We start from the raw sequence: 27,500 nt of genomic DNA, 5'->3' as shown, positions 1-27,500 counted from the left end.
ATCTTCTTCCACATTGCACAGAATATTCTAGTGTATGGGACTCTGTGACACTCCCAGGACTGGGTTCGATTCAACCCATCCAGACTGGTTTTATAAAGGAAGTCTCACCATCAGACACCCACTTTAGAGAAAGACTCTTTGCTCTTGCCAAGGGAGTAGGATACGCGGGGAGTGGGCGACACAGAGAGTGGAGTACAAAATCCTGGAATTCACTCCCTCACAGCCCTGTGGGTGATATTACCCCACATGGACTGCAGCGGTTCAAGAAGGCAGCTCATCACCACCTTCTCGAGGGCAATTAGGGATGGGCAATAAATGCTGGCTTTGTCACTGACGGTCACATCCCATGAAGGAATAAAACGAAAACATGGGGAGCGGGATACGGGGGGAGCGGGGTCACAGGGGGGAGCGGGGTCACAGGGGGGAGCGGGGTCACAGGGGGGAGCGGGGTCACAGGGGGGAGCGGGGTCACAGGGGGGAGCGGGGTCACAGGGGGGAGCGGGGTCACAGGGGGGAGCGGGGTCACAGGGGGGAGCGGGGTACAGGGGGGAGCGGGGTACAGGGGGGAGCGGGGTACAGGGGGGAGCGGGGTACAGGGGGGAGCGGGGTACAGGGGGGAGCGGGGTACAGGGGGGAGCGGGGTACAGGGGGGAGCGGGGTACAGGGGGGAGCGGGGTACAGGGGGGAGCTGGGTACAGGGGGGAGCTGGGTACAGGGGGGATCTGGGTACAGGGGGGATCTGGGTACAGGGGGATCTGGGTACAGGGGGATCTGGGTACAGGGGGATCTGGGTACAGGGGGATCTGGGTACAGGGGGATCTGGGTACAGGGGGATCTGGGTACAGGGGGATCTGGGTACAGGGGGATCTGGGTACAGGGGGATCTGGGTACAGGGGGATCTGGGTACAGGGGGATCTGGGTACAGGGGGATCTGGGTACAGGGGGATCTGGGTACAGGGGGATCTGGGTACAGGGGGATCTGGGTACAGGGGGATCTGGGTACAGGGGGATCTGGGTACAGGGGGATCTGGGTACAGGGGGATCTGGGTACAGGGGGATCTGGGTACAGGGGGATCTGGGTACAGGGGGATCTGGGTACAGGGGGATCTGGGTACAGGGGGATCTGGGTACAGGGGGATCTGGGTACAGGGGGATCTGGGTACAGGGGGATCTGGGTACAGGGGGATCTGGGTACAGGGGGATCTGGGTACAGGGGGATCTGGGTACAGGGGGATCTGGGTACAGGGGGATCTGGGTACAGGGGGATCTGGGTACAGGGGGATCTGGGTACAGGGGGATCTGGGTACAGGGGGATCTGGGTACAGGGGGATCTGGGTACAGGGGGATCTGGGTACAGGGGGATCTGGGTACAGGGGGATCTGGGTACAGGGGGATCTGGGTACAGGGGGATCTGGGTACAGGGGGATCTGGGTACAGGGGGATCTGGGTACAGGGGGATCTGGGTACAGGGGGATCTGGGTACAGGGGGATCTGGGTACAGGGGGATCTGGGTACAGGGGGATCTGGGTACAGGGGGATCTGGGTACAGGGGGATCTGGGTACAGGGGGATCTGGGTACAGGGGGATCTGGGTACAGGGGGATCTGGGTACAGGGGGATCTGGGTACAGGGGGATCTGGGTACAGGGGGATCTGGGTACAGGGGGATCTGGGTACAGGGGGATCTGGGTACAGGGGGATCTGGGTACAGGGGGATCTGGGTACAGGGGGATCTGGGTACAGGGGGATCTGGGTACAGGGGGATCTGGGTACAGGGGGATCTGGGTACAGGGGGATCTGGGTACAGGGGGATCTGGGTACAGGGGGATCTGGGTACAGGGGGATCTGGGTACAGGGGGATCTGGGTACAGGGGGATCTGGGTACAGGGGGATCTGGGTACAGGGGGATCTGGGTACAGGGGGATCTGGGTACAGGGGGATCTGGGTACAGGGGGATCTGGGTACAGGGGGATCTGGGTACAGGGGGATCTGGGTACAGGGGGATCTGGGTACAGGGGGATCTGGGTACAGGGGGATCTGGGTACAGGGGGATCTGGGTACAGGGGGATCTGGGTACAGGGGGATCTGGGTACAGGGGGATCTGGGTACAGGGGGATCTGGGTACAGGGGGATCTGGGTACAGGGGGATCTGGGTACAGGGGGATCTGGGTACAGGGGGATCTGGGTACAGGGGGATCTGGGTACAGGGGGATCTGGGTACAGGGGGATCTGGGTACAGGGGGATCTGGGTACAGGGGGATCTGGGTACAGGGGGATCTGGGTACAGGGGGATCTGGGTACAGGGGGATCTGGGTACAGGGGGATCTGGGTACAGGGGGATCTGGGTACAGGGGGATCTGGGTACAGGGGGATCTGGGTACAGGGGGATCTGGGTACAGGGGGATCTGGGTACAGGGGGATCTGGGTACAGGGGGATCTGGGTACAGGGGGATCTGGGTACAGGGGGATCTGGGTACAGGGGGATCTGGGTACAGGGGGATCTGGGTACAGGGGGATCTGGGTACAGGGGGATCTGGGTACAGGGGGATCTGGGTACAGGGGGATCTGGGTACAGGGGGATCTGGGTACAGGGGGATCTGGGTACAGGGGGATCTGGGTACAGGGGGATCTGGGTACAGGGGGATCTGGGTACAGGGGGATCTGGGTACAGGGGGATCTGGGTACAGGGGGATCTGGGTACAGGGGGATCTGGGTACAGGGGGATCTGGGTACAGGGGGATCTGGGTACAGGGGGATCTGGGTACAGGGGGATCTGGGTACAGGGGGATCTGGGTACAGGGGGATCTGGGTACAGGGGGATCTGGGTGCAGGGGGATCTGGGTGCAGGGGGATCTGGGTGCAGGGGGATCTGGGTGCAGGGGGATCTGGGTGCAGGGGGATCTGGGTGCAGGGGGATCTGGGTGCAGGGGGATCTGGGTGCAGGGGGATCTGGGTGCAGGGGGATCTGGGTGCAGGGGGATCTGGGTGCAGGGGGATCTGGGTGCAGGGGGATCTGGGTGCAGGGGGATCTGGGTGCAGGGGGATCTGGGTGCAGGGGGATCTGGGTGCAGGGGGATCTGGGTGCAGGGGGATCTGGGTGCAGGGGGATCTGGGTGCAGGGGGATCTGGGTGCAGGGGGATCTGGGTGCAGGGGGATCTGGGTGCAGGGGGATCTGGGTGCAGGGGGATCTGGGTGCAGGGGGATCTGGGTGCAGGGGGATCTGGGTGCAGGGGGATCTGGGTGCAGGGGGATCTGGGTGCAGGGGGATCTGGGTGCAGGGGGATCTGGGTGCAGGGGGATCTGGGTGCAGGGGGATCTGGGTGCAGGGGGATCTGGGTGCAGGGGGATCTGGGTGCAGGGGGATCTGGGTGCAGGGGGATCTGGGTGCAGGGGGATCTGGGTGCAGGGGGATCTGGGTGCAGGGGGATCTGGGTGCAGGGGGATCTGGGTGCAGGGGGATCTGGGTGCAGGGGGATCTGGGTGCAGGGGGATCTGGGTGCAGGGGGATCTGGGTGCAGGGGGATCTGGGTGCAGGGGGATCTGGGTGCAGGGGGATCTGGGTGCAGGGGGATCTGGGTGCAGGGGGATCTGGGTGCAGGGGGATCTGGGTGCAGGGGGATCTGGGTGCAGGGGGATCTGGGTGCAGGGGGATCTGGGTGCAGGGGGATCTGGGTGCAGGGGGATCTGGGTACAGGGGGATCTGGGTACAGGGGGATCTGGGTACAGGGGGATCTGGGTACAGGGGGATCTGGGTACAGGGGGATCTGGGTACAGGGGGATCTGGGTACAGGGGGATCTGGGTACAGGGGGATCTGGGTACAGGGGGATCTGGGTACAGGGGGATCTGGGTACAGGGGGATCTGGGTACAGGGGGATCTGGGTACAGGGGGATCTGGGTACAGGGGGATCTGGGTACAGGGGGATCTGGGTACAGGGGGATCTGGGTACAGGGGGATCTGGGTACAGGGGGATCTGGGTACAGGGGGATCTGGGTACAGGGGGATCTGGGTACAGGGGGATCTGGGTACAGGGGGATCTGGGTACAGGGGGATCTGGGTACAGGGGGAACTGGGTACAGGGGAGCGGGGCACAGGGGAGCGGGGCACAGGGGAGCGGGGCACAGGGGAGCGGGGCACAGGGGAGCGGGGCACAGGGGAGCGGGGCACAGGGGAGCGGGGCACAGGGGAGCGGGGCACAGGGGAGCGGGGCACAGGGGAGCGGGGCACAGGGGAGCGGGGCACAGGGGAGCGGGGCACAGGGGGAAGGGCCTAGCTGCACTGCAGTGAGAGGAAATCTGAAGGAATAAAATCAAGCTATAAATGAGAGGTCACAATTTGATTGAAACATATAAGATCCTGAAGGGTCTTCACAGGGTGGATGTTTCCCCTTGTAGGAGAATCTCGAACTAGGGGTCACTGTTTAAAAATAAGGGGTCACCCATTTAAGACAGAGATGAGGAGAAATTTCCTCTCAGAAGGTCGTGAGTCTTTGGAATTCTCTTCCTCAAAAGGCGGTGGAAGCAGAGTCTTTGAATATTTTTAAGACAGAGGTAGATAGATTCTTGATAAGCAAGGGGGTGAAAGGTTATCAGGGTAGGTGGAAATGTGGAGTAATCAGTTCAGCCATGATCTTATTGAATGGCGGAGCAGGCTCGAGGGGCCGAGTGGCCTACTCCTGTTCCCAATTCGTATGTTCGTATGCACCTAATTTGTGTATTCACCAGGGTAATGGTTAACAGCTAAAATAAGGAGCAGCTAACAACTAGAATCCATAAAAATAACAGAGAATAAACCTTCTCACAAAAATATCACTTCAAAAGCAAATGTAACAGATTTTTAACCCACTCCCAATTTACTTGCAATCTAGCAATTCACCACCAAACTAAAGTGCATGGACCACTTCCAAATGGGTGACATGACAGTGCGTGTCGAACAATTTTATAATAAAGCTTGCAAAACTCTCCTAATCCTTACCCTGCTGATTAAACAGTCACTCTGTACAGTTACACAGTGAGTGACCCTTACCCTAAACAAAAAGTGACTCTGTACAGTGACACAGTGAGTGATCCTCACCCTGAATAAACAGTGACTCTGTACAGTTACACAGTGAGTGACCCTTACCCTGAATAAACAGTGACTCTGTACAGTTACACAGTGAATGATCTTACAATGCTAAACAAACAGTGACTCTGTACAGTTACACAGTGAGTGATCCTCACCCTGAATAAACAGTGACTCTGTCCAGTTACACAGTGAGTGATCCTCACCCTGAATAAACAGTGACTCTGTACAGTTACACAGTGAATGATCTTACACTGCTAAACAAACAGTGACTCTGTACAGTTACACAGTGAGTGATCCTCACCCTGAATAAACAGTGACTTTGTACAGTTACACAGTGAGTGACCTTCGCCCTGAATAAACAGTGACTCTGTACAGTTACACAGTGAGTGATCCTCACCCTGAATAAGCAGTGACTCTGTACAGTTACACAGTGAGTGACCCTTACCCTGAATAAACAGTGACTCTGTACAGTTACACAGTGAATGATCTTACACTGCTAAACAAACAGTGACTCTGTACAGTTACACAGTGAGTGATCTTCAACCTCAATAAACAGTGACTCTGTACAGTTACACAGTGAGTGACCCTCGCCCTGAATAAACAGTGACTCTGTACAGTTACACAGTGAGTGATCCTCACCCTGAATAAACAGTGACTCTGTACAGTTACACAGTGAGTGACCCTCGCCCTGAATAAACAGTGACTCTGTACAGTTACACAGTGAGTGACCTTCGCCCTGAATAAACAGTGACTCTGTACAGTTACACAGTGAGTGACCCTTACCCTGAATAAACAGTGACTCTGTACAGTTACACAGTGAGTGACCCTTACCCTGAATAAACAGTGACTCTGTACAGTTACACAGTGAGAGACCCTCACCCTGAATAAACAGTGACTTTGTACAGTTACACAGTGAGTGACCCTCACGCTGAATAAACAGTGACTCTGTACAGTTACACAGTGAGAGACCCTCACCCTGAATAAACAGTGACTTTGTACAGTTACACAGTGAGTGACCCTCACCCTGAATAAACAGTGACTCTGTACAGTTACACAGTGAGAGACCCTCACCCTGAATAAACAGTGACTCTGCACAGTTACACAGTGAGTGATCCTCACCCTGAATAAACAGTGACTTTGTACAGTTACACAGTGAGTGACCCTCACCCTGAATAAACAGTGACTCTGTACAGTTACACAGTGAGAGACCCTCACCCTGAATAAACAGTGACTCTGTACAGTTACAGTGAGTGATCCTCACCCTGAATAAACAGTGTCTCTGTACAGTTACAGTGAGTGATCCTCACCCTGAATAAACAGTGACTTTGTACAGTTACACAGTGAGTGACCCTCACCCTGAATAAACAGTGACTCTGTACAGTTACACAGTGAGAGACCCTCACCCTGAATAAACAGTGACTCTGTACAGTTACAGTGAGTGATCCTCACCCTGAATAAACAGTGTCTCTGTACAGTTACACAGTGAGTGACCCTCACCCTGAATAAACAGAGACTCTGTACAGTTACACAGTGAGTGATCTTCACCCTGAATAAACTGTGACTCTGTACAGTTACACAGTGAGTGACCCTCACCCTGAATAAACAGAGACTCTGTACAGTTACACAGTGAGTGACCCTCACCCTGAATAAACAGAGACTCTGTACAGTTACACAGTGAGTGACCCTCACCCTGAATAAACAGTGACTCTGTACAGTTACACAGTGAGTGATCCTCACCCTAAATAAACAGTGACTCTGTACAGTTACACAGTGAGTGATCCTCACCCTGAATAAACAATGACTCTGTACAGTTACACAGTGAGTGATCCTCACCCTGAATAAACAGTGTCTCTGTACAGTTACACAGTGAGTGATCCTCACCCTGAATAAACAGTGACTTTGTACAGTTACACAGTGAGTGACCCTCACCCTGAATAAACAGTGACTTTGTACAGTTACACAGTGAGTGACCCTCACCCTGAATAAACAGTGACTTTGTACAGTTACACAGTGAGTGACCCTCACCCTGAATAAACAGTGACTCTGTACAGTTACACAGTGAGTGACCCTCACCCTGAATAAACAGTGACTCTGTACAGTTACACAGTGAGTGACCCTCACCCTGAATAAACAGTGACTCTGTACAGTTACACAGTGAGTGATCCTCACCCTGAATAAAAAGTGACTCTGTACAGTTACACAGTGAGTGACCCTCACCCTGAATAAACAGTGACTCTGTACAGTTACACAGTGAGAGACCCTCACCCTGAATAAACAGTGACTCTGTACAGTTACACAGTGAGAGACCCTCACCCTGAATAAACAGTGACTCTGTGCAGTTACACAGTGAGAGACCCTCACCCTGAATAAACAGTGACTCTGTGCAGTTACACAGTGAGTGATCCTCACCCTGAATAAACAGTGTCTCTGTACAGTTACACAGTGAGTGACCCTTACCCTGAATAAACAGTGTCTCTGTACAGTTACACAGTGAGTGACCCTCACCCTGAATAAACAGTGACTCTGTACAGTTACACAGTGAGTGATCCTCACCCTGAATAAACAGTGTCTCTGTACAGTTACACAGTGAGTGATCCTCACCCTGAATAAACAGTGACTTTGTACAGTTACACAGTGAGTGACCCTCACCCTGAATAAACAGTGACTCTGTACAGTTACACAGTGAGTGATCCTCACACTGAATAAACAGTGACTCTGTGCAGTTACACAGTGAGAGACCCTCACCCTGAATAAACAGTGACTCTGTACAGTTACACAGTGAGTGATCCTCACCCTGAATAAACAGTGACTCTGTACAGTTACACAGCGAGTGATCCTCACCCTGAATAAACAGTGACTCTGTACAGTTACACAGTGACTGATCTTCAACCTGAATAAACAGTGACTCTGTACAGTTACACAGTGAGTGACCCTCACCCTGAATAAACAGTGACTCTGTACAGTTACACAGCGAGTGATCCTCACCCTGAATAAACAGTGACTCTGTACAGTTACACAGTGAGTGATCTTCAACCTGAATAAACCGTGTCTCTGTACAGTTACACAGTGAGAGACCCTCACCCTGAATAAACAGTGACTCTGTACAGTTACACAGTAAGTGATCCTCACCCTGAATAAACAGTGTCTCTGTACAGTTACACAGTGAGTGACCCTCACCCTGAATAAACAGTGACTCTGTACAGTTACACAGTGAGTAACCCTCACCCTGAATAAACAGTGACTCTGTACAGTTACACAGTGAGTGACCCTCACCCTGAATAAACAGTGACTCTGTACAGTTACCTAGTGAGTGACCCTCATCCTGAATAAACAGTGACTCTGTACAGTTACACAGTGAGTGACCCTCACCCTGAATAAACAGTGACTCTGTACAGTTACCTAGTGAGTGACCCTCATCCTGAATAAACAGTGTCTCTGTACAGTTACACAGTGAGTGACCCTCACCCTGAATAAACAGTGACTCTGTACAGTTACACAGTGAGTGATCCTCACCCTGAATAAACAGTGACTCTGTACAGTTACACAGCGAGTGATCCTCACCCTGAATAAACAGTGACTCTGTACAGTTACACAGTGAGTGATCTTCAACCTGAATAAACAGTGACTCTGTACAGTTACACAGTGAGTGACCCTCACCCTGAATAAACAGTGACTCTGTACAGTTACACAGTGAGTGACCCTCACCCTGAATAAACAGTGACTCTGTACAGTTACCTAGTGAGTGACCCTCATCCTGAATAAACAGTGACTCTGTACAGTTACACAGTGAGTGACCCTCACCCTGAATAAACAGTGACTCTGTACAGTTACACAGTGAGTGCAAGCTCATAGTACAGCACCTCATGTTTCGATTCAACGTTTTACAGCTTTCTGGACTTAACATTGAGTTCAACAATTTCAGATTGTAATCTCTGTCCCATTTTGGTTCCTTTTCTTTGCATGTTGTAACATTAATCTTGGTAATTTTTCCTCTTGTTTTTGGTTTCAGATGTCAGCTGTTCACTATTCTGCCATTTCTCCACCTCAAGCCACATCTTTTGTCTCTTTATTTATCACTCCCTTTGGTTCTGCCCCAACAACTCTTTTATCATTTAATCTCTCCCGTCTTCCACCCTATCACAGACGTTCCCTTTTGTTATTTTTCCACCCTCCCCCATTTGACCGACTTAAAACCAATTACATTTCTAACTTTTACCAGTTCTGAAGAAGCGTCATCGACCTGAAACGTTAACTTTGTTCATCTCTCCACAGATGCTTCCAGACCTGCTGTGTATTTCCAGCATTTTCTGTTTTTAAACATTGATTCTGTACAGTTACACAGTGAATGATCCTTATCCTGCTGAATAAACAGTGACTCTGTACAGTTACACAGTGAGTGTTCCTTATCCTGCTGAATAAACAGTGACTTTGTACAGTTACACAGTGAGTGACCCTCACCCTGAATAAGCAGTGACTCTGTACAGTTACACAGTGAATGACTCTTACCCTGAATAAACAGTGACTCTGTACAGTTACACAGTGAATAACCCTTACCCTGAATAAACAGTGACTCTGTACAGTTACACAGTGAGTGACCCTCACCCTGAATAAACAGTGACTCTGTACAGTTACACAGTGAGAGACCCTGAATAAACAGTGACTCTGTACAGTTACACAGCGAGTGACCCTCACACTGAATAAACACTGACTCTGTACAGTTACACAGTGAATGACCCTTACCCTGAATAAACAGTGACTCTGTACAGTTACACAGTGAGTGACCCTCACCCTGAATAAACAGTGACTCTGTACAGTTACACAGTGAATGACCCTTACCCTGAATAAACAGTGACTCTGTACAGTTACACAGTGAGTGACCCTCACCCTGAATAAACAGTGACTCTGTACAGTTACACAGTGAGTGACCCTCACCCTGAATAAACAGTGACTCTGTAGAGTTACACAGTGAGTGATCCTCACCCTGAATAAACAGTGACTCTGTACAGTTACACAGAGAGTGACCCTTACCCTGAATAAACAGTGACTCTGTACAGTTACACAGAGAGTGACCCTCACCCTGAATAAACAGTGACTCTGTACAGTTACACAGAGAGTGACCCTCACCCTGAATAAACAGTGACTCTGTACAGTTACACAGTGAGTGATCCTCACCCTGAATAAACAGTGACTCTGTACAGTTACACAGTGAGTGATCCTCACCCTGAATAAACAGTGACTCTGTACAGTTACACAGTGAATGACCCTTACCCTGAATAAACAGTGACTCTGTACAGTTACACAGTGAGTGACCCTCACCCTGAATAAACAGTGACTCTATACAGTTACACAGTGAGTGACCCTCACCCTGAATAAACAGTGACTCTGTACAGTTACACAGTGAGTGATCCTCACCCTGAATAAACAGTGACTCTGTACAGTTACACAGAGAGTGACCCTTACCCTGAACAAACAGTGACTCTGTACAGTTACACAGAGAGTGACCCTCACCCTGAATAAACAGTGACTCTGTACAGTTACACAGTGAGTGACCCTCACGCTGAATAAACTGTGACTCTGTACAGTTACACAGAGAGTGACCCTCTCCCTGAATAAACAGTGACTCTGTACAGTTACACAGTGAGTGACCCTCACCCTGAATAAACAGTGACTCTGTACAGTTACACAGTGAGTGACCCTCACCCTGAATAAACAGTGACTCTGTACAGTTACACAGTGAGTGACCCTCACCCTGAATAAACAGTGACTCTGTACAGTTACACAGTGAGTGACCCTCACCCTGAATAAACAGTGACTCTGTACAGTTACACAGTGAGAGACCCTCACCCTGAATAAACAGTGTCTCTGTACAGTTACACAGTGAGTGACCCTCACCCTGAATAAACAGTGACTCTGTACAGTTACACAGTGAGTGACCCTCACCCTGAATAAACAGTGACTCTGTACAGTTACACAGAGAGAGACCCTCACCCTGAATAAACAGTGTCTCTGTACAGTTACACAGTGAGTGACCCTCACCCTGAATAAACAGTGACTCTGTACAGTTACACAGTGAGTGCAAGCTCATAGTACAGCACCTCATTTTTCGATTCAACGTTTTACAGCTTTCTGGACTTAACATTGAGTTCAACAATTTCAGATTGTAATCTCTGTCCCATTTTGTTTCCTTTTCTTTGCATGTTGTAACATAAATCTTGGTAATTTTTCCTCTTGTTTTTGGTTTCAGATGTCAGCTGTTCACTATTCTGCCATTTCTCCACCTCTAGCCACATCTTTTGTCTCTTTATTTATCACTCCCTTTTGGTTCTGCCCCAACAACTCTTTTATCATTTAATCTCTCCCGTCTTCCGCCCTATCACAGACGTTCCCTTTTGTTATTTTTCCACCCTCCCCCATTTGACCGACTTAAAACCAATTACATTTCTAACTTTTACCAGTTCTGAAGAAGCGTCATCGACCTGAAACGTTAACTTTGTTCATCTCTCCACAGATGCTTCCAGACCTGCTGTGTATTTCCAGCATTTTCTGTTTTTAAACATTGATTCTGTACAGTTACACAGTGAGTGACCCTCACCCTGAATAAGCAGTGACTCTGTACAGTTACACAGTGAATGACCCTTACCCTGAATAAACAGTGACTCTGTACAGTTACACAGTGAATGACCCTCACCCTGAATAAGCAGTGACTGTACAGTTACACAGTGAATGACCCTCACCCTGAATAAACAGTGACTCTGTACAGTTACACAGTGAGTGACCCTCACCCTGAATAAACAGTGACTCTGTACAGTTACACAGTGAATGACCCTTACCCTGAATAAACAGTGACTCTGTACAGTTACACAGTGAGTGACCCTCACCCTGAATAAACAGTGACTCTGTACAGTTACACAGTGAATGACCCTTACCCTGAATAAACAGTGACTCTGTACAGTTACACAGTGAGTGACCCTTACCCTGAATAAACAGTGACTCTGTACAGTTACACAGTGAATGACCCTTACCCTGAATAAACAGTGACTCTGTACAGTTACACAGTGAGTGACCTCACCCTGAGTAAGCAGTGACTCTGTACAGTTACACAGTGAGTGACCGTCACCCTGAATAAACAGTGACTTTGTACAGTTACACAGTGAGTGACCCTCACCCTGAATAAACAGTGACTCTGTACAGTTACACAGTGAGTGACCCTCACCCTGAATAAACAGTGACTCTGTACAGTTTCACAGTGAGTGATCTTCACCCTGAATAAGCAGTGACTCTGCACAGTTACACAGTGAGTGACCGTCACCCTGAATAAACAGTGACTTTGTACAGTTACACAGTGAGTGACCCTCACCCTGAATAAGCAGTGACTCTGTACAGTTACACAGTGAATGACCCTTACCCTGAATAAACAGTGACTCTGTACAGTTACACAGTGAATGACCCTTACCCTGAATAAACAGTGACTCTGTACAGTTACACAGTGAATGATCCTTACCCTGAATAAGCAGTGACTCTGTACAGTTACACAGTGAGTGACCGTCACCCTGAATAAACAGTGACTTTGTACAGTTACACAGTGAGTGACCCTCACCCTGAATAAACAGTGACTCTGTACAGTTACACAGTGAGTGACCCTTACCCTGAATAAACAGTGACTCTGTACAGTTACACAGTGAGTGACCCTCACCCTGAATAAACAGTGACTCTATACAGTTACACAGTGAGTGATCTTCAACCTGAATAAACAGTGACTCTGTACAGTTACACAGTGAGTGACCCTCACCCTGAATAAACAGTGACTCTGTACAGTTACACAGTGAGTGACCCTCAACCTGAATAAACAGTGACTCTGTAGTTACACAGTGAGTGACCCTCAACCTGAATAAACAGTGACTCTGTACAGTTACACAGTGAGTGACCCTCAACCTGAATAAACAGTGACTCTGTACAGTTACACAGTGAGTGACCCTCACCCTGAATAAACAGTGACTCTGTACAGTTACACAGTGAGTGACCCTCACCCTGAATAAACAGTGACTCTGTACAGTTACACAGTGAGTGATCCTCACCCTGAATAAAAGTGACGCTATACAGTTACACAGTGAATGACCCGTACCCTGAATAAACAGTGACTCTGTACAGTTACACAGTGAGTGACCCTCACCCTGAATAAACAGTGACTCTGTACAGTTACACAGTGAGTGACCCTCACCCTGAATAAACAGTGACTCTGTACAGTTACACAGTGAATAACCCTTACCCTGAATAAACAGTGACTCTGTACAGTTACACAGTGAATAACCCTTACCCTGAATAAACAGTGACTCTGTACAGTTACACAGTGAATAACCCTTACCCTGAATAAGCAGTGACTCTGTACAGTTACACAGTGAGTGACCCTCACCCTGAATAAACAGTGACTCTGTACAGTTACCTAGTGAGTGATCCTCACCCATTTACCACAGACGCTCTCTACTGATTCCTTGTTCTCCAATAAATTACTCTACACTCATCATATTAAACTGAAGCTGCCACATTTGGCCAAGTTAGCCAAAAGATTCAAGGGCAAATGTCTTGCTCTGGCATTCCCATTCCCAAGTGATAGTAAAGGCTCCCACTTGTGACCACCTTCCAGATTATAAAGCTCCAATGTGTAGCTCCTTTTCCCCCTATTTTTATTAAATAGAATTTTACAGCACAGTCGCAGGCCATTCGGCCCAACAGGTTGTCTCCTACTTTCTCCAGTCTCTCCACAAAGCAGAATTCCCTCACCACTGGGATCATTCTAATATATCTGTCCCGCAGCCTCTCCAAGACATTGACATCCTTCCCAGAATTTGGGACTCAATTCTCCAGCTGGGGCGTTTTTTTTTATATTCATTTATGGGATGTGGGCGTCGCTGGTCAGGCCAGCATTTATTGCTTGACCAGAGTTTTATAAAAGGTTTGACTAATTTTTGGGTGATTATAATTTGCCCTCCCCCCACCCCCCCCCCCCACCCCTCACTTTCCACAATTTATTTTCCTCCGCTGTGTAATGTTCGCATTAGACCCAGGCATTAGTCAGGCAGCTGAGTTACGACAGGATTGGGGGCTGGGGGTCGAAAAATTCAAGATAATCAGGCAGAGTCAACATGGTTCTGTGAAAGGGAAATAATGTTTAACCAATTTATTGGAGTTCTTTGAGGGAGTTACCATGTGCTGTGGATAAAGGGGAACTGGTGGATGTAATGTACTTAGATTTCCAGAAGGCATTTGATAAGGTGCCACATCAAAGGTTATTGTGGAAAATAAAAGCTCTTGGTGTAGGGGGTAATGTATTGACATGGATAGAATATTGGTTAGCTAACAGGAAACAGAGAGTAGGCATAAATGGGTCATTTTCTGGCTGGCAAGATGTAACAAGTGGTGTGCCACAGGGACAGTGCTGGGGCCTCAACTTTTTAGATGAAGGGACCAAAGATATGGTTGTTAAATTTTCTGATGACACAAAGATAGGTAGGAAAGTAACTTGTGAAGAGGACATAACGAGGCTACAAAGGGATATAGATAGGTTAAGTGAGTGGGCAAAGACCTGACAAATGTGGGATAGTGTGAAATTGTCCACTTTGGCAGGAAGAATAAAAAAGAAGCATATTATCTAAATGGTGAGAGATTGCAGAGCTCTGAGATACAGAGGGATCTGGGTGTCCTAGTGCATGAATTGCAAAAGATTAGTATGCAGTTACAGCACGTAATGAGGAAAGCTAATAGAATGTTATTGTTTATTGCGACGGGAATTGATTACAAAAGTAGGGAGGTTGTGCTTCAGTTATACAGGGCATTGGTGAGACTACATCTGGAGTACTGTGTATAATATTGGTCTCCTTATTTAAGGAAGGATGTAAATGTGTTGGAGGCAGTACAGAGAAGATATACTAGACTAATACCTGGAATGGACAGGTTGTCTTATGAGGAAAGATTGGACAGGCTTGTATCTGCTGGAGTTTAGAAGAGTAAGAGGTGACTTTTTTTTTAGAACATTACAGCGCAGTACAGGCCCTTCGGCCCTCGATGTTGCGCCGACCTGTGAAACCATCTGACCTACACTATTCCATTTTCATCCATATGTCTATCCAATGACCACTTAAATGCCCTTAAAGTTGGCGAATCTACTACTGTTGCAGGCAGGGCGTTCCACGCCCCTACTACTCTCTGAGTAAAGAAACTACCTCTAACATCTGTCCTATATCTTGATTGAAACATATAAGATTCTGAGGAGTCTTAACAGGGTGGATGTGGAAAGGATGTTTCCCCTTCTGGGAGAATCCCAAACTAGGGGTCACCCATTTGAGACAGAGATGAGGAGAAATGTTTTTTCTCAGAGGGTCGTGTGTCTTTGGAATTCTCTTCCTCAAAAGGCAGTGGAAGCAGAGTCTCTGAATATTTTTAAGGCAGAGGTAGATAGATTCTTGATAAGCAAGGGGGTGAAAGGTTATCGGGGGTAGGTGGAAATGTGAAGTAATCAGTTCAGATTATTGAATGGCGGTACAGGCTCGAAGGGCCGAGTGGCCTACTCCTGCTCCTAATTCGTATGTTTGTATGTTGTTCATATGTTTAAGTGATCCCAAGGTTCCTGGAGGCTGGTGTTCTGCCCCGCCCCCATCCATGGCCCACCTTCCGAAAATGGTACCTCACCCCCTCCATCACCTCGCCTGTGTGAACCGAGAAATGACTGTGCTGCTCCAGGCACTGCCAGGGAAAAGTAGATGATGGGGCGGTTGGGGGGGGGGGGGTCGGGGGCCGGTCACACTCGGATGGTGGTGAACAGTTTGGCCAATTATGGGAGGGAGGGAGCATTACTTTGACTCCCCGCAGACGATCACCAATCGGATACCAACTTGGATGGAAAGGCAAAAATCAGACGTTCTTTACATCGATTGACTGACGCGTTCACCTTCAATGAAACACATCTGCAGGCAAAGGGTGGTGGAAATCTGGAACTCTCTCCCCTCAAAAAAACTGTCACGGCTGGGGGTCAATTGAAAATCTCAAGACTGTGATGAATAGGTTTTTTCGTTGGGTGAAGGTATTGAGAGTTACAGAACCAAGACGGTAAGATGGAATTGAGATACACATCAGCCAATTGAATGACCTCCTGTTTCATATGTCACTAATGACACCCAAACCAGCTCCTAGTGAGTTTTCTGCTGTGTCCAGCATTTAAGAATAAGTGTCCATATTTATAACTTGTAGAAGAAAACAGGAGATTCAGGAAGAGTTTTTTTGTCATGAGAAGGGTGGAGAACAGATTAATCAGCACAGGAAAAGGAAGAAGTCTTTACTGGGTTTCAAGAAGGAACTAGGAGTTTCTTGTCAACAAATGGCTTTCAGGGCTGCAGGTTATACTCCGACTCTTCATTGTCATCCAAGTCAGTCCTGCTGGCGAGCATGCATGGGTGTACAGGGAGGCTGGGCAAAAGCAGAGCTTATGAGGCCCCCCACAGTCAAATTGCCTGCCGGCATGGACTGGCGTGGGCACTTGGCCCAGGTGACCTCTCACCCTCCAACATGGGGGGGAAATGAAACTGCCCCAGCGTGGGAGGAGTGAGCTGGCATCCGAGAGGTTTTTATTTCTCCCCTGCTGTTACAATCAGCATTGAGCAGTGCTGCTATCTGACAGCACAGACCCATCGTCCCCTTGTGTCCCCCGGGCGACCACCTCTCTCTCCTAACGCAGCAAGGGGCCGTACATCTGTCAACAAACGGGCGTCGGATGGGGAGCTTTGAAAACACTTCCATCTGAGAATCTGTATGCAGGAATCTTTCCCCTGACTGACAGCACCCCCACTTTACCTCTCCATTCAATCCGATTGATTTTAATTTTAAATATCAGACTCTGAGCTTTGCCTTTCAGCAATGTTAAAATGGCAATGTCGGAGTGCAATGTCTCACTTGCTCCCCACCGAGTTGGCATCGTCCCTCCCTTCCCCCCGTCCCACACACCCTCTCCCCAGTGCGCCTCCCTGACATTGGTCGAGGGACATTGGGTGCAGAATTGGGGGGAGCTGGGCATCACAGGCACAGACCTGCACACGACTGGCACAGAGAGATTAAAGTATGGGGGCGGTGGCAGGGGGGGGAGGGGGTGTCGGAAGGGGGCTGGGGGGAACTCAGGGAACCAGTGGGGGGTGTGGGGGGGTGTGGGGGGGGGGGGGGGGGTGGTGGGGAGGGCACAAGCTGAAGCACAGAGCAGAAAGGTCCGACAGAGCGAAAGATCGAGCGGCATCTCCTGACACTGATGGGTTAACCCAGAGCAGAATCTTAGCAACACCCACTGTTGCCCACTCCCCTCCCGTGGGGGGGGGGGGGGGGGGGGACATTGGAGGGCAATTGCAAGGTTTACAAATTTCTTCACATCAATTCTGTCTCGCCCTCTCTTGTCTCGCACACAAAGCATGTATGCTTGCTCACCCTGCTTTCAAAAAAAGGAATAAAACCAGCCATATTCTCCTTACCTGTACAGCCACAGAAACGGAGGGATCGACCTCTGGTTTTACAGGGACTTGCTGTCCTCGCCTAAAAGATTGAAATAGTGCGATGAGTATGTGATGCAGTATTAGAACCATTGCTTCCTTCCCTACCTCCTGCTTACTAATTCTCTCTTCCTCTTATTACTGCTCTCTGCACCCCCACCCACCCCCCCTGGTTCTATTCCGTCTCCTCTCTCTGAACAACACACACACACGCCCACTCTCTTGCACACACGCACGCAAACACACACACACATATATATACACACACACACACACACAGTCTCAGCGTGTCCTCTCAAAATGCAGACCTACATATTAGAATAGCAGAAAGTGGGAGGAGGAGGAGGAGGAGGAGGAGGAGGGGGGGGGGGTGGGATTTGCAAGCAGGACCATCCTCGACACCTGCTCTCACAACCCCCTCCCCAGCCTTTGCACAAGGGGAAATGGGCAAAGACCGCAGGGGGAAGCAACCATCCGTGTTCGGCTGTCAACAAAAAAAAGTCTTCAAAAAGTCACAAACGTGCAAAAAAGAATTAGTCTTGCGGGCTCAAGGTCGGGTGGAGGTCTGCTGGGTCCTAGTGCCTGCTGAGCTCCTCCCAAAGCTCAGGGGCAGGATTCTGCGTTTTGGGTCAGGACCCCGAGGTTAGGGTCACACGGGGTTCGCCAACCCTGCGTCATGTTGGGAGCAGGCACCCAACAGCAATTTTGCCTGGATTGGCCAATTAGTGGACAGCGGACGGGTTCTCAAAGCTGGATGACCAATAGGAGGCCCTCCAGTATGGAAGGGAGCTGCAGTCTGCTGTTTCAGGTAAGGGAGAGCGAGAGGACGTCCCCCCGTTTTGAGGTACCCTCTCACAGGGCGGCCTGTTATCACAGCTGTGGCCAGGTAGACAGGGAGGGTCTCAGAGTCTCTCTGGAGTGATGGCGCCCCCCACATGGGGTTACCTTCAGGCTTTGTTGCCAATGCTGCGGGAAATTCTATCAGTGAGCCTAGAACAGACCCAGACACGATGTGAGGGAAACCTTCCCCCCCCCCCCCCCCCCCCCCCAGTGCTGCGGAGTTTTGGGAACCAGAGATTCAAAGCCCCCTCTTCCTCCCGTGCTCGCTACACTCCCCACACATCATGTCTCAAATTACTCAGATACTGTGTGTCGAAATGATATTTTCCGAAAGAAATCTATCTCGAAAAGAATCAATATTAATGCTTCTATCTTTTCCCATGGGAGCCTGTCCCATAGATTAGCCACACGCTCATTGAGTTAGCTTCCACATATTAGTTTTGATTTTAGACCCACTTTGAGCGAAGACACTTTCCTCCGCTTCCACTGTTCGAAGGCAATCACAGGACTGGGGGAAAATTGGGCTGGAGATAGACAATTCAGCATCACCTTATTGAACAGCAGGGCAGGATCAAGGGGTCAAATGGTCACTGGCTCCAATTCCTTACACTCTTAAGTTCAATGGGGGCAGTTTTTGGGAAAATCAGCTGCAAGCTAGAGGAGTGGCCGTGGGTTTACATTTCTTTGGAGGACTTTATACACAATCCCTAATCCACCACTGAATTGTCCCATGGAAGGTTACACAGTTAAGCCCCCTTGTCTACTGACAGGGGGCCCCCTGTAAATACAGACACACTCCCGGGACCCCGTGTAAATGCTGACACACTCCCCGGGGACCCCCTGTAAATACTGACAAGCTCCCGGGGACCCCCTGTAAATATTGACATACACCCCGGGGACCCCCTGAAAATACTGACACACTCCCCAGGGACCCCCTGTAAATACTGACAAACTCCTGGGACCCCCTGTAAATATTGACATACACCCCGGGGACCCCCTGTAAATACTGAGAGACACCCTGGGGACCCCCTGTAAATATTGACATACACCGCGGGGACCCCCTGTAAATGCTGACACACTCCCCGGGGACCCCCTGTAAATACTGACAAGCTCCTGGGGACCCCCTGTAAATATTGACATACACCCCGGGGACCCCCTGTAAATACTGAGAGACACCCTGGGGACCCCCTGTAAATATTGACATACACCGCGGGGACCCCCTGTAAATACTGACACACTCCCCAGGGACCCCCTGTAAATACTGACAAACTCCTGGGGACCCCCTGTAAATACTGACACACTCCCAGGGACACCCAGTAAATACTGACAAACTCCTGGGGACCCCCTGTAAATATTGACATACACCCCGGGGACCCCCTGTAAATACTGAGAGACACCCTGGGGACCCCTGTAAAAACTGACACTCTCGGGACCTCCTGTAAATACTGACACACTCCAGGGAACCCCCTGTAAATACTGACACACTCTCAGGACCCCCTGTAAATACTGACACACTCCTGGGAACTCCCTGTAAATACTGACACACTCCCGGGGACCCTCTGTAAATACTGACACACTTTTGGGAACCCCCTGTAAATACTGACACACTCTCGGGACCCCCTGTAAATATTGACCCACTCCCCGGAGAACCCCCTGTAAATACTGACACATTCCCAGGACCCCCTGTAAATACTGACACACTCCTGGGACCCACTGTAAATACTGACACATCCCCAGGGACCCCTTGTAAATACTGACACACTCGCGAGACCCCCTGTAAATCCTGACACACTCCCAGGGACCCCCTGTAAATACTGACACACTCTCGGGACACCCCGTAAATATTGACCCACTCCCCGGAGAACCCCCTGTAAATACTGACACATTCCCAGGACCCCCTGTAAATACTGACACACACCCCAGGAACCCAGTGTAAATACTGACACACTCCCCGGGGACACCCTGTAAATACTGACAGACACCCCAGGGTTCCCTGTAAATACTGACACACTCTCAGGACCTCCTGCAAATACTGACACACTCCTGGGAGCCCCCTGTAAATACTGACACACTCCCCAGGGACCACCCTGTAAATACTGACACACTCACCGGGACCCCTGTAAATACTGACACACTCCTGGGGACCCCCTGTAAATACTGGCACACTCCTGGGGACCCCCTGTAAATACAGACACACTCCCAGAGACCCCCTGGAAATACCGACACACTCCTGGGACACAGCCCTGTAAATACTGACACATTCCCCGGGATCCCCTGTAAATACTGACACACTCCCCAGGGACCCAGTGTAAATACTGACACACTCCCCGTGGACACCCTGTAAATACTGACACATTCCCTGGGATCCCCTGTAAATACTGACACACTCCCAGGGAACCAGTGTAAATACTGACACACACCCCAGGGAACCAGTGTAAATACTGACACACACCCCAGGAACCCAGTGTAAATACTGACACACTCCCCGGGGACACCCTGTAAATACTGACAGACACCCCAGGGTTCCCTGTAAATACTGACACACTCTCAGGACCTCCTGCAAATACTGACACACTCCTGGGAGCCCCCTGTAAATACGGACACACTCCCCAGGGACCACCCTGTAAATACTGACACACTCACCGGGACCCCTGTAAATACTGACACACTCCTGGGGACCCCCTGTAAATACTGGCACACTCCTGGGGACCATCCTGTAAATACTAACAGACACCACGTAAATACTGACACACTCCCAGGGACACCCTGTAAATACTGACACACTCCCTGGGGACCCCCTGTAAATACTGACACACTCCCTGGGGACCCCCTGTAAATACTGGCACACTCCTGGGGACCATCCTGTAAATACTGACAGACACCACGTAAATACTGACACACTCCCAGGGACACCCTGTAAATACTGACACACTCCCAGGGACAACCTGTAAATACTGACACACTCCCGGGAAACCCCTGTAAATACTGACACACTCCTAGGGACCCCCTGTAAATACTAACACACTCCCAGGGACCCCCTGTAAATTCTGACACACGCCCGGGACCCCCTGTAAATACTGACACACTCCGCGGGGACCCCCCTTGTAAATACTGACACACTCCCAGGGACCCCTTGTAAATACTGACACACTCTTGGAGATCCCTGTAAATAATGACAGAGTACCCTCTAAACTGTCCCATCAAACACTCGCAGGACAGGTACAGCACAGGGTTAGATACAGAGTAAAGCTCCCTCTACACTGTCCCCATCAAACACTCCCCAGGACAGGTACAGCACTGGGTTAGATACAGAGTAAAGCTCCCTCTACACTGTCCCATCAAACACTCCCAGGACAGGTACAGCACAGGGTTAGATACAGAGTAAAGCTCCCTCTACACTGTCCCATCAAACACTCCCAGGACAGGTATAGCACTGGGTTAGATACAGAGTAAAGCTCCTTCTACACTGTCCCATCAACAGTGTCAATTTCAGAGGAGTCACCCTATTTTGCGCCAAATTGGGGTGTCCGTGCTGTCTGATTGAAAGCATACTGATGGTAAGATTTTTCTTTAAATGTGGTTTTGAGAGCATGTCTTCTCCATTTTAATGATATTTTGTGGGTGAAATTGTCTCATTAGAAGTGGTTTTAAGGGCATAATCTCCTCTTTAAAAGGTGTCCTGGTTTTCAGACAAAGTCTCAGCAGATTAGTGTTCCTTTTAAATAGGATCCTGATGGCAATAATTTCTCCTTAGAAGGTGTTTTAATGGAATTAGTCCCTCTTTAAAAATTGTATACTCTGAGTGCCAATGAAATAGTGAAAAATTGATCTTCAGAACAATTGTGAGCCTTGTGTAAAAGCCCAATCTGTCATATCTTTTGGGATAAATTCAACTAACTTCCCTTGAGATGGTGAGCGGGTTTGACTGAAATCTATGTCTGTTAAGTCTCATATTACTTTCACAAATCATAGAATCACACCGCACAAAAGGAGGTTATTCGGCCCAGCAAGCCAGTTCTTTGAAAGAACTATTGAAATATTCCCACTGTAAAAAAAAAGAAAAAGAAAAAAAAAACAAAAAAAAACAGGGTTAGATACAGAGTAAAGCTCCCTCTACACTGTCCCCATCAAACACTCCCAGGACAGGTACAGCGCGGGGTAAAAAAAAAAAACAGGGTTAGATACAGAGTAAAGCTCCCAGAAATCAACAAGCGCATGGGAAAGGCTTCCACTGCCATATCCAGACTGGCCAAGAGAGTGTGGGAAAATGGCGCACAGACACGGAACACAAAAGTCCAAGTGAATCAGGCCTGTGTCCTCAGTACCTTGCTCTATGGCAGCGAGGCCTGGACAACGTATGTCAGCCAAGAGCGACATCTCAATTCATTCCATCTTCGCTGCCTTCGGAGAATACTTGGCATCAGGTGGCAGGACTATATCTCCAACACAGAAGTCCTTGAAGCGGCCAACACCCCCAGCTTATACACACTACTGAGTCAGCGGCGCTTGAGATGGCTTGGCCATGTGAGCCGCATGGAAGATGGCAGGATCCCCAAAGACACATTGTACAGCGAGCTCGCCACTGGTATCAGACCCACCGGCCGTCCATGTCTCCGCTATAAAGACATCTGCAAACGCGACATGAAATCGTGTGACATTGATCACAAGTCGTGGGAGTCAGTTGCCAGCATTCGCCAGAGCTGGCGGGCAGCCATAAAGACAGGGCTAAATTGTGGCGAGTCGAAGAGACTTAGTAGTTGGCAGGAAAAAAGACAGAGGCGCAAGGGGAGAGCCAACTGTGCAACAGCCCCGACAAACAAATTTCTCTGAAGCACCTGTGGAAGAGCCTGTCACTCCAGAATTGGCCTATATAGCCACTCCAGGCGCTGCTTCACAAACCACTGACCACCTCCAGGCGCATATCCATTGTCTCTCGAGATAAGGAGGCCCAAAAGAAAGCTCCCTCTAACTGTCTCCATCAAACAAAAAAGAAACAGGGGTTAGATACAGAGTAAAGTTCCCTCTACACTGTCCCCATCAAACACTCCCAGGACAGGTACAGCACTGGGATTGGCTGCTCTCTGATTTGGGAGCCTGAGTGTTGAGTGCCTCAAAGAGGTGCAGCTGAGAGTGCTGGTGGCAGTTGGAGGTTGCAGAGGTGGAGAGAGGAGCTGCACTGAGCAAGGGAGAGCAGCTACCAACAAGCAGAGGAAAACTCTAACAAAAGTCTCCATTAAAGAGAAGAAAGAGACATTTTTTGGAAACAAGGCTTTGTCTGGAGGTGGGTGCTGAACACCAGTAATTTACTTTGGACTGTTGGGGGAGGAACAAGTGGCTGGAACAACAAGGGGTGGGGCTGCCAATTCAACAGGAATCTGTGCTGCTGCAAAAGCACACAGGGAAGCTCCCTCCCCACCCCAATTGCCAAGCCTGGGTCAGCTGAAGCTGCCCAGCTAAACAGACGGAAGGGGATAGATAGTGCCTGGGCAGCTTCAGCTGACCCAGGTGAAGACGACTCCCCCAACCAGAAGACCGGAAGATCAACTTCAAAGACTGTTTGTTTTAAGTGTACTGTGAGCACCACCTCCAGAAAGCAAGTCATCCCTTCCAGCCTGCCTTTGCCTCTCCTCTCTTACCTCAGCCTCTCCACTAACCTGTTGTTTGTTTGTTTGTCTTTTCAAATTTTTCTGTGAGTCGCTGTTATTTAGTGTGCAAGTCCACAATTTGGGGTGGGTTTAGCTCTTAGACCCATGGCAAGCCCTTCATCACCGGTGGCGGGGCCCTCTACTACCTACGCAGCTGCAGCTTCTGTGGCTGCCCACGTGGCCCCGTCACCCTTTAAATTATTGACATGCAGCCATGGGGTGAAGAGCTATCCCCACCCCAACATGTCTATTGAGGCCTGCGTTAAGGCAATGGCCGTGGTTGTCGGCCCCTCGGCCATTGTTGCGGCCTCAAAGATGTATGGGAAGGCTGTGTTCTTTTTGAAGACCGAGCGGGCGGTGTCCCTGGCCCTGAGTAAAGGGCTCACTGTGGGGGGGACCTTCCTGCCAGTGGACCCTCTGGGGGCCACTGCGCATTGGATAATGTTGTCCAACATCCCACCCTTCATTCCCAGTGAGCTCCTCCTCCCCCACCTGCACCATCTGGGGGAGGTGAGGTCGGGGATCACCCCAGTCCGGCTTGTTCTTGGGGAGCACAGCCTCCAACATGTCTACTCCTTCCGCCGCCAGTTATTTATGCAGCTGGCGCGGGAGGAGGACACGGAGGGCCAATTTAATGTGGAGTTCCAGGGGACGGCCTACCGCGTCTTTTGGACCTCGGACGGGGCACGGTGCCACGTCTGCAAGGGGGTGGGGCATGTTCGTAAGAACTGCCCCAACCTCCCGGCCGCCAGCTCCACCTCGGCGGCCCAGAGTGGTTCCACAGCACCTCCTCCCACTCCCCCCGCAGATCCAACAGACACCGCTCAGTCGGTTCCGGAGGCTGTGGTTTTCACAGCCTCTGGCGGGGAGGGGAGCGTCCGTCCGAGCGGAAGAAAGACGCGGGGAAAAAAGAAACATCGTGAGGTGCGTCCCCTGGACACTTTGACTCAACCCGAGCCTGAGCTCAGCCCAAAGCCCATTCCCATGGAATCCACCTGTCCCAGGGCTGGGCTCAGGCCCAGGGTGACTAAAAAGGGAAAAAAGGGTGTGGAGGCGGAGGCCTCTGATGACATGGAGGTCTCTGAGTCTCCGCGCCCAAGTGCGAAAAAGAGGTGAAGGCACCCCTCCACAGAAATAACACAGGGCCCTGAGGTGGAGGGGAGCTGCCTCCTGTTTCTGGTCCTCAGGTTCCCCCTACCGCCACCACCAAGGCTGCAAAGTCCGGGCAGGTGCTCCCTATTCCTCAGGATGGAGGGGAGGGGATGGCCCCGGTACGTGAGGCCCCTCCTGAAGGAGTAAGTGGGGCCCTGCTTGTGGTGGGGGAGCCTGGGGAAACCGCCCATTCCGCCACTGCTACTGGGTCGGGTGCCCTGAATGAAGGGGAGGGCGAGGCCCCAGAGGGTCGGGCCTCCCAGCCGGAGTCCACCACCAACCAGGAGACACCCGACCCAGTTATAACTGAGAATGCTGCCCCATCTGCTGGGCCTGTGGGTGCTGGCGGAGCGGGAGATGGCCTCCTCTCGCCGCCTCCAGTCTCGGCTCCGGCTGGTTTCCCGGAGTCCGGAACTTCTGTCTCCCCTGGACCACTCATTGGCCTGGGGATGGAGGTGGAGGGGGGTCCTGAACCGCTGGTGCCTACAGGCTCCAGTTTCACAATAGAACCCAGAGAGGACTCCTCCGCCATCGATCCTGGGGGTGGGATCGTGACGGAGGCGGGACCAGCTGGCGCGGCCGGGACGTCCGCCCCACAGTGTGTGGTGGATGTGTCGGCCGCTGGCGGTGACGACCCGGAGGAGGATGGGGATTCGGTGCGGGGCACGGAGGATGATCTTGATTCCATCGCCAGTGAGGTGGTGGAGTCCCTCGTGCCTCCCACCGAATCTCCTCTCATCCCCACGGCGGAACTCCGGGATTTCCTCGCGGCTTGCAGAGGTTGCCGCAATAAAGTTCAGCTGGCCCTCGACCGTTGGTCGAATCTGGCGCTGATCATCCAGTCCGTCCGTGCCGCCCTTAAGATAGCGGGCAAGCGCGCGGACGTGAAACTGGTTGAGAGGCGCCGTTTTAATGTGTTCCTCAATGGGTTGCTGGGGGAGTGGAGGGCCAGGTGCACTTCCACTCCCTCCTCACAGTGAGGTGTTGGTGACGGGTTTTAAGTACCTTTGACATGAAGATAACCATAGCCAGCCTCAACATCAACGGCAGCAGAGGGGCTCACTGCAGATTTCACAATCTCTCAGTCCTTAGGGAAGGGAGATACGCGGTGAGCTTTCTGCAGGAAGCCCACACCGTTCCGGGAGACGAAGCCACCTGGCTCCTGGAGTGGCAGGGTGGGGTCTACATGAGTCACCTCACCCCTATTTCTAGTGGGGTGGCTATCTTGTTGGCCCCGACTTTTCAGCCGGAGATCTTGGGGGTCAAGGAGCTAGTGCCGGGCCGCTTGCTCCACCTCGCCGTTCGCCTGGGTAGCGTGCCGCTCCACTTTGTGAACGTGTACGCGCCCAGGCCCGGCGCTTTGCAAGCGCGCTTCTTTGAAGAAGTGTCCGCTCTCTTGAGCTCCATCGATAGCGGCGAGTGCATCATCCTCAGGGGAGATTTTAACTGCACCCTCGAGGTGGGGGATCGCTCCGGTCCCCAGCACGGCCAAGCGTCGGTGGAGAAGTTGAGGGGACTGATCAGCTCCCTTAACTTGGTGGACGTCTGGCGGAATCTCCATCCCGACTCCAGCGCCTTCACGTGGAGGTCTGGAGGAGGGGGGTCGCGAATCGACCGCCTCTACATTTCGCAGGCGTACGTCTCCCGCGTTTCGGCGGCCTCCATGCGTCTGGTGCCGTGCTCGGACCACCGCCTGGTGTGGGCGGAGTTTACTCCGCTCCGCACGCGGGCGGGGTCCGCGTACTGGCACTTTAACAACCGGCTGCTGGAGGACGTGCGATTTCGGGACTCGTTCTGTCGATTCTGGGCCGACTGGAGAAGGAAGCAGGGGGGCTTCCCCTCCTTGAGGCTATGGTGGGATGTGGGCAAGACTCACATCCGCGTCTTCTGTCAGGAGTACGCGAAGGGGTCAACCAAGAGGCGGGAAGCCGAGATCGGGCGCCTTGAGAGGGAGGTGCTCGACTTGGAATCCCGCCTCGGTCATGCCGTCGCGGACCCGGCCCTGTGGCAGGCGTACAAAGAGAAGAAGGGCGCACTGAGGAACCTGCAGCTCATAGGGTCCCGAGGCGCGTACGTGAGGTCGCGGATCCAGATCCTGGAAGATTTGGACCGCGCCTCACCCTTCTTCTACTCGCTGGAAAAATGGCGGGGGGTCCGTAAGCAGCTCATCGAGCTGCTGGCCGACGACGGATCCTCCATCACGGATCCGGAGGGAATGGGCCTCCTGGTCCGGACGTATTACAGTGCGTTGTTCTCTCCGGATCCGTCCAGCGAGGATGC

At 51.2% G+C, this 27,500-nt stretch overlaps 1 protein-coding gene across 2 annotated transcripts in view; it reads right to left on the bottom strand.

Annotated features, from left to right (window-relative positions):
• The window catches only part of LOC137371104 (cGMP-dependent 3',5'-cyclic phosphodiesterase), a 372,354-nt gene extending 354,647 nt beyond the window's left edge, over positions 1–17,707 (bottom strand). For both annotated transcript variants that reach the window (XM_068033044.1, XM_068033045.1), the window contains exon 1: positions 17,566–17,707. In XM_068033044.1, the coding sequence (XP_067889145.1) occupies positions 17,566–17,676 (111 nt within the window). In that variant the 5' untranslated portion in view covers positions 17,677–17,707. The remainder of the gene's footprint in view (positions 1–17,565) is intronic.
• Positions 17,708–27,500: the final 9,793 nt, after the last annotated feature.

This window comes from Heterodontus francisci, chromosome 6, assembly GCF_036365525.1.
Source record: "Heterodontus francisci isolate sHetFra1 chromosome 6, sHetFra1.hap1, whole genome shotgun sequence".
Classification (NCBI taxonomy): Eukaryota; Metazoa; Chordata; class Chondrichthyes; order Heterodontiformes; family Heterodontidae; genus Heterodontus; species Heterodontus francisci.
This window is presented reverse-complemented; position numbering and strand designations above follow the sequence as displayed.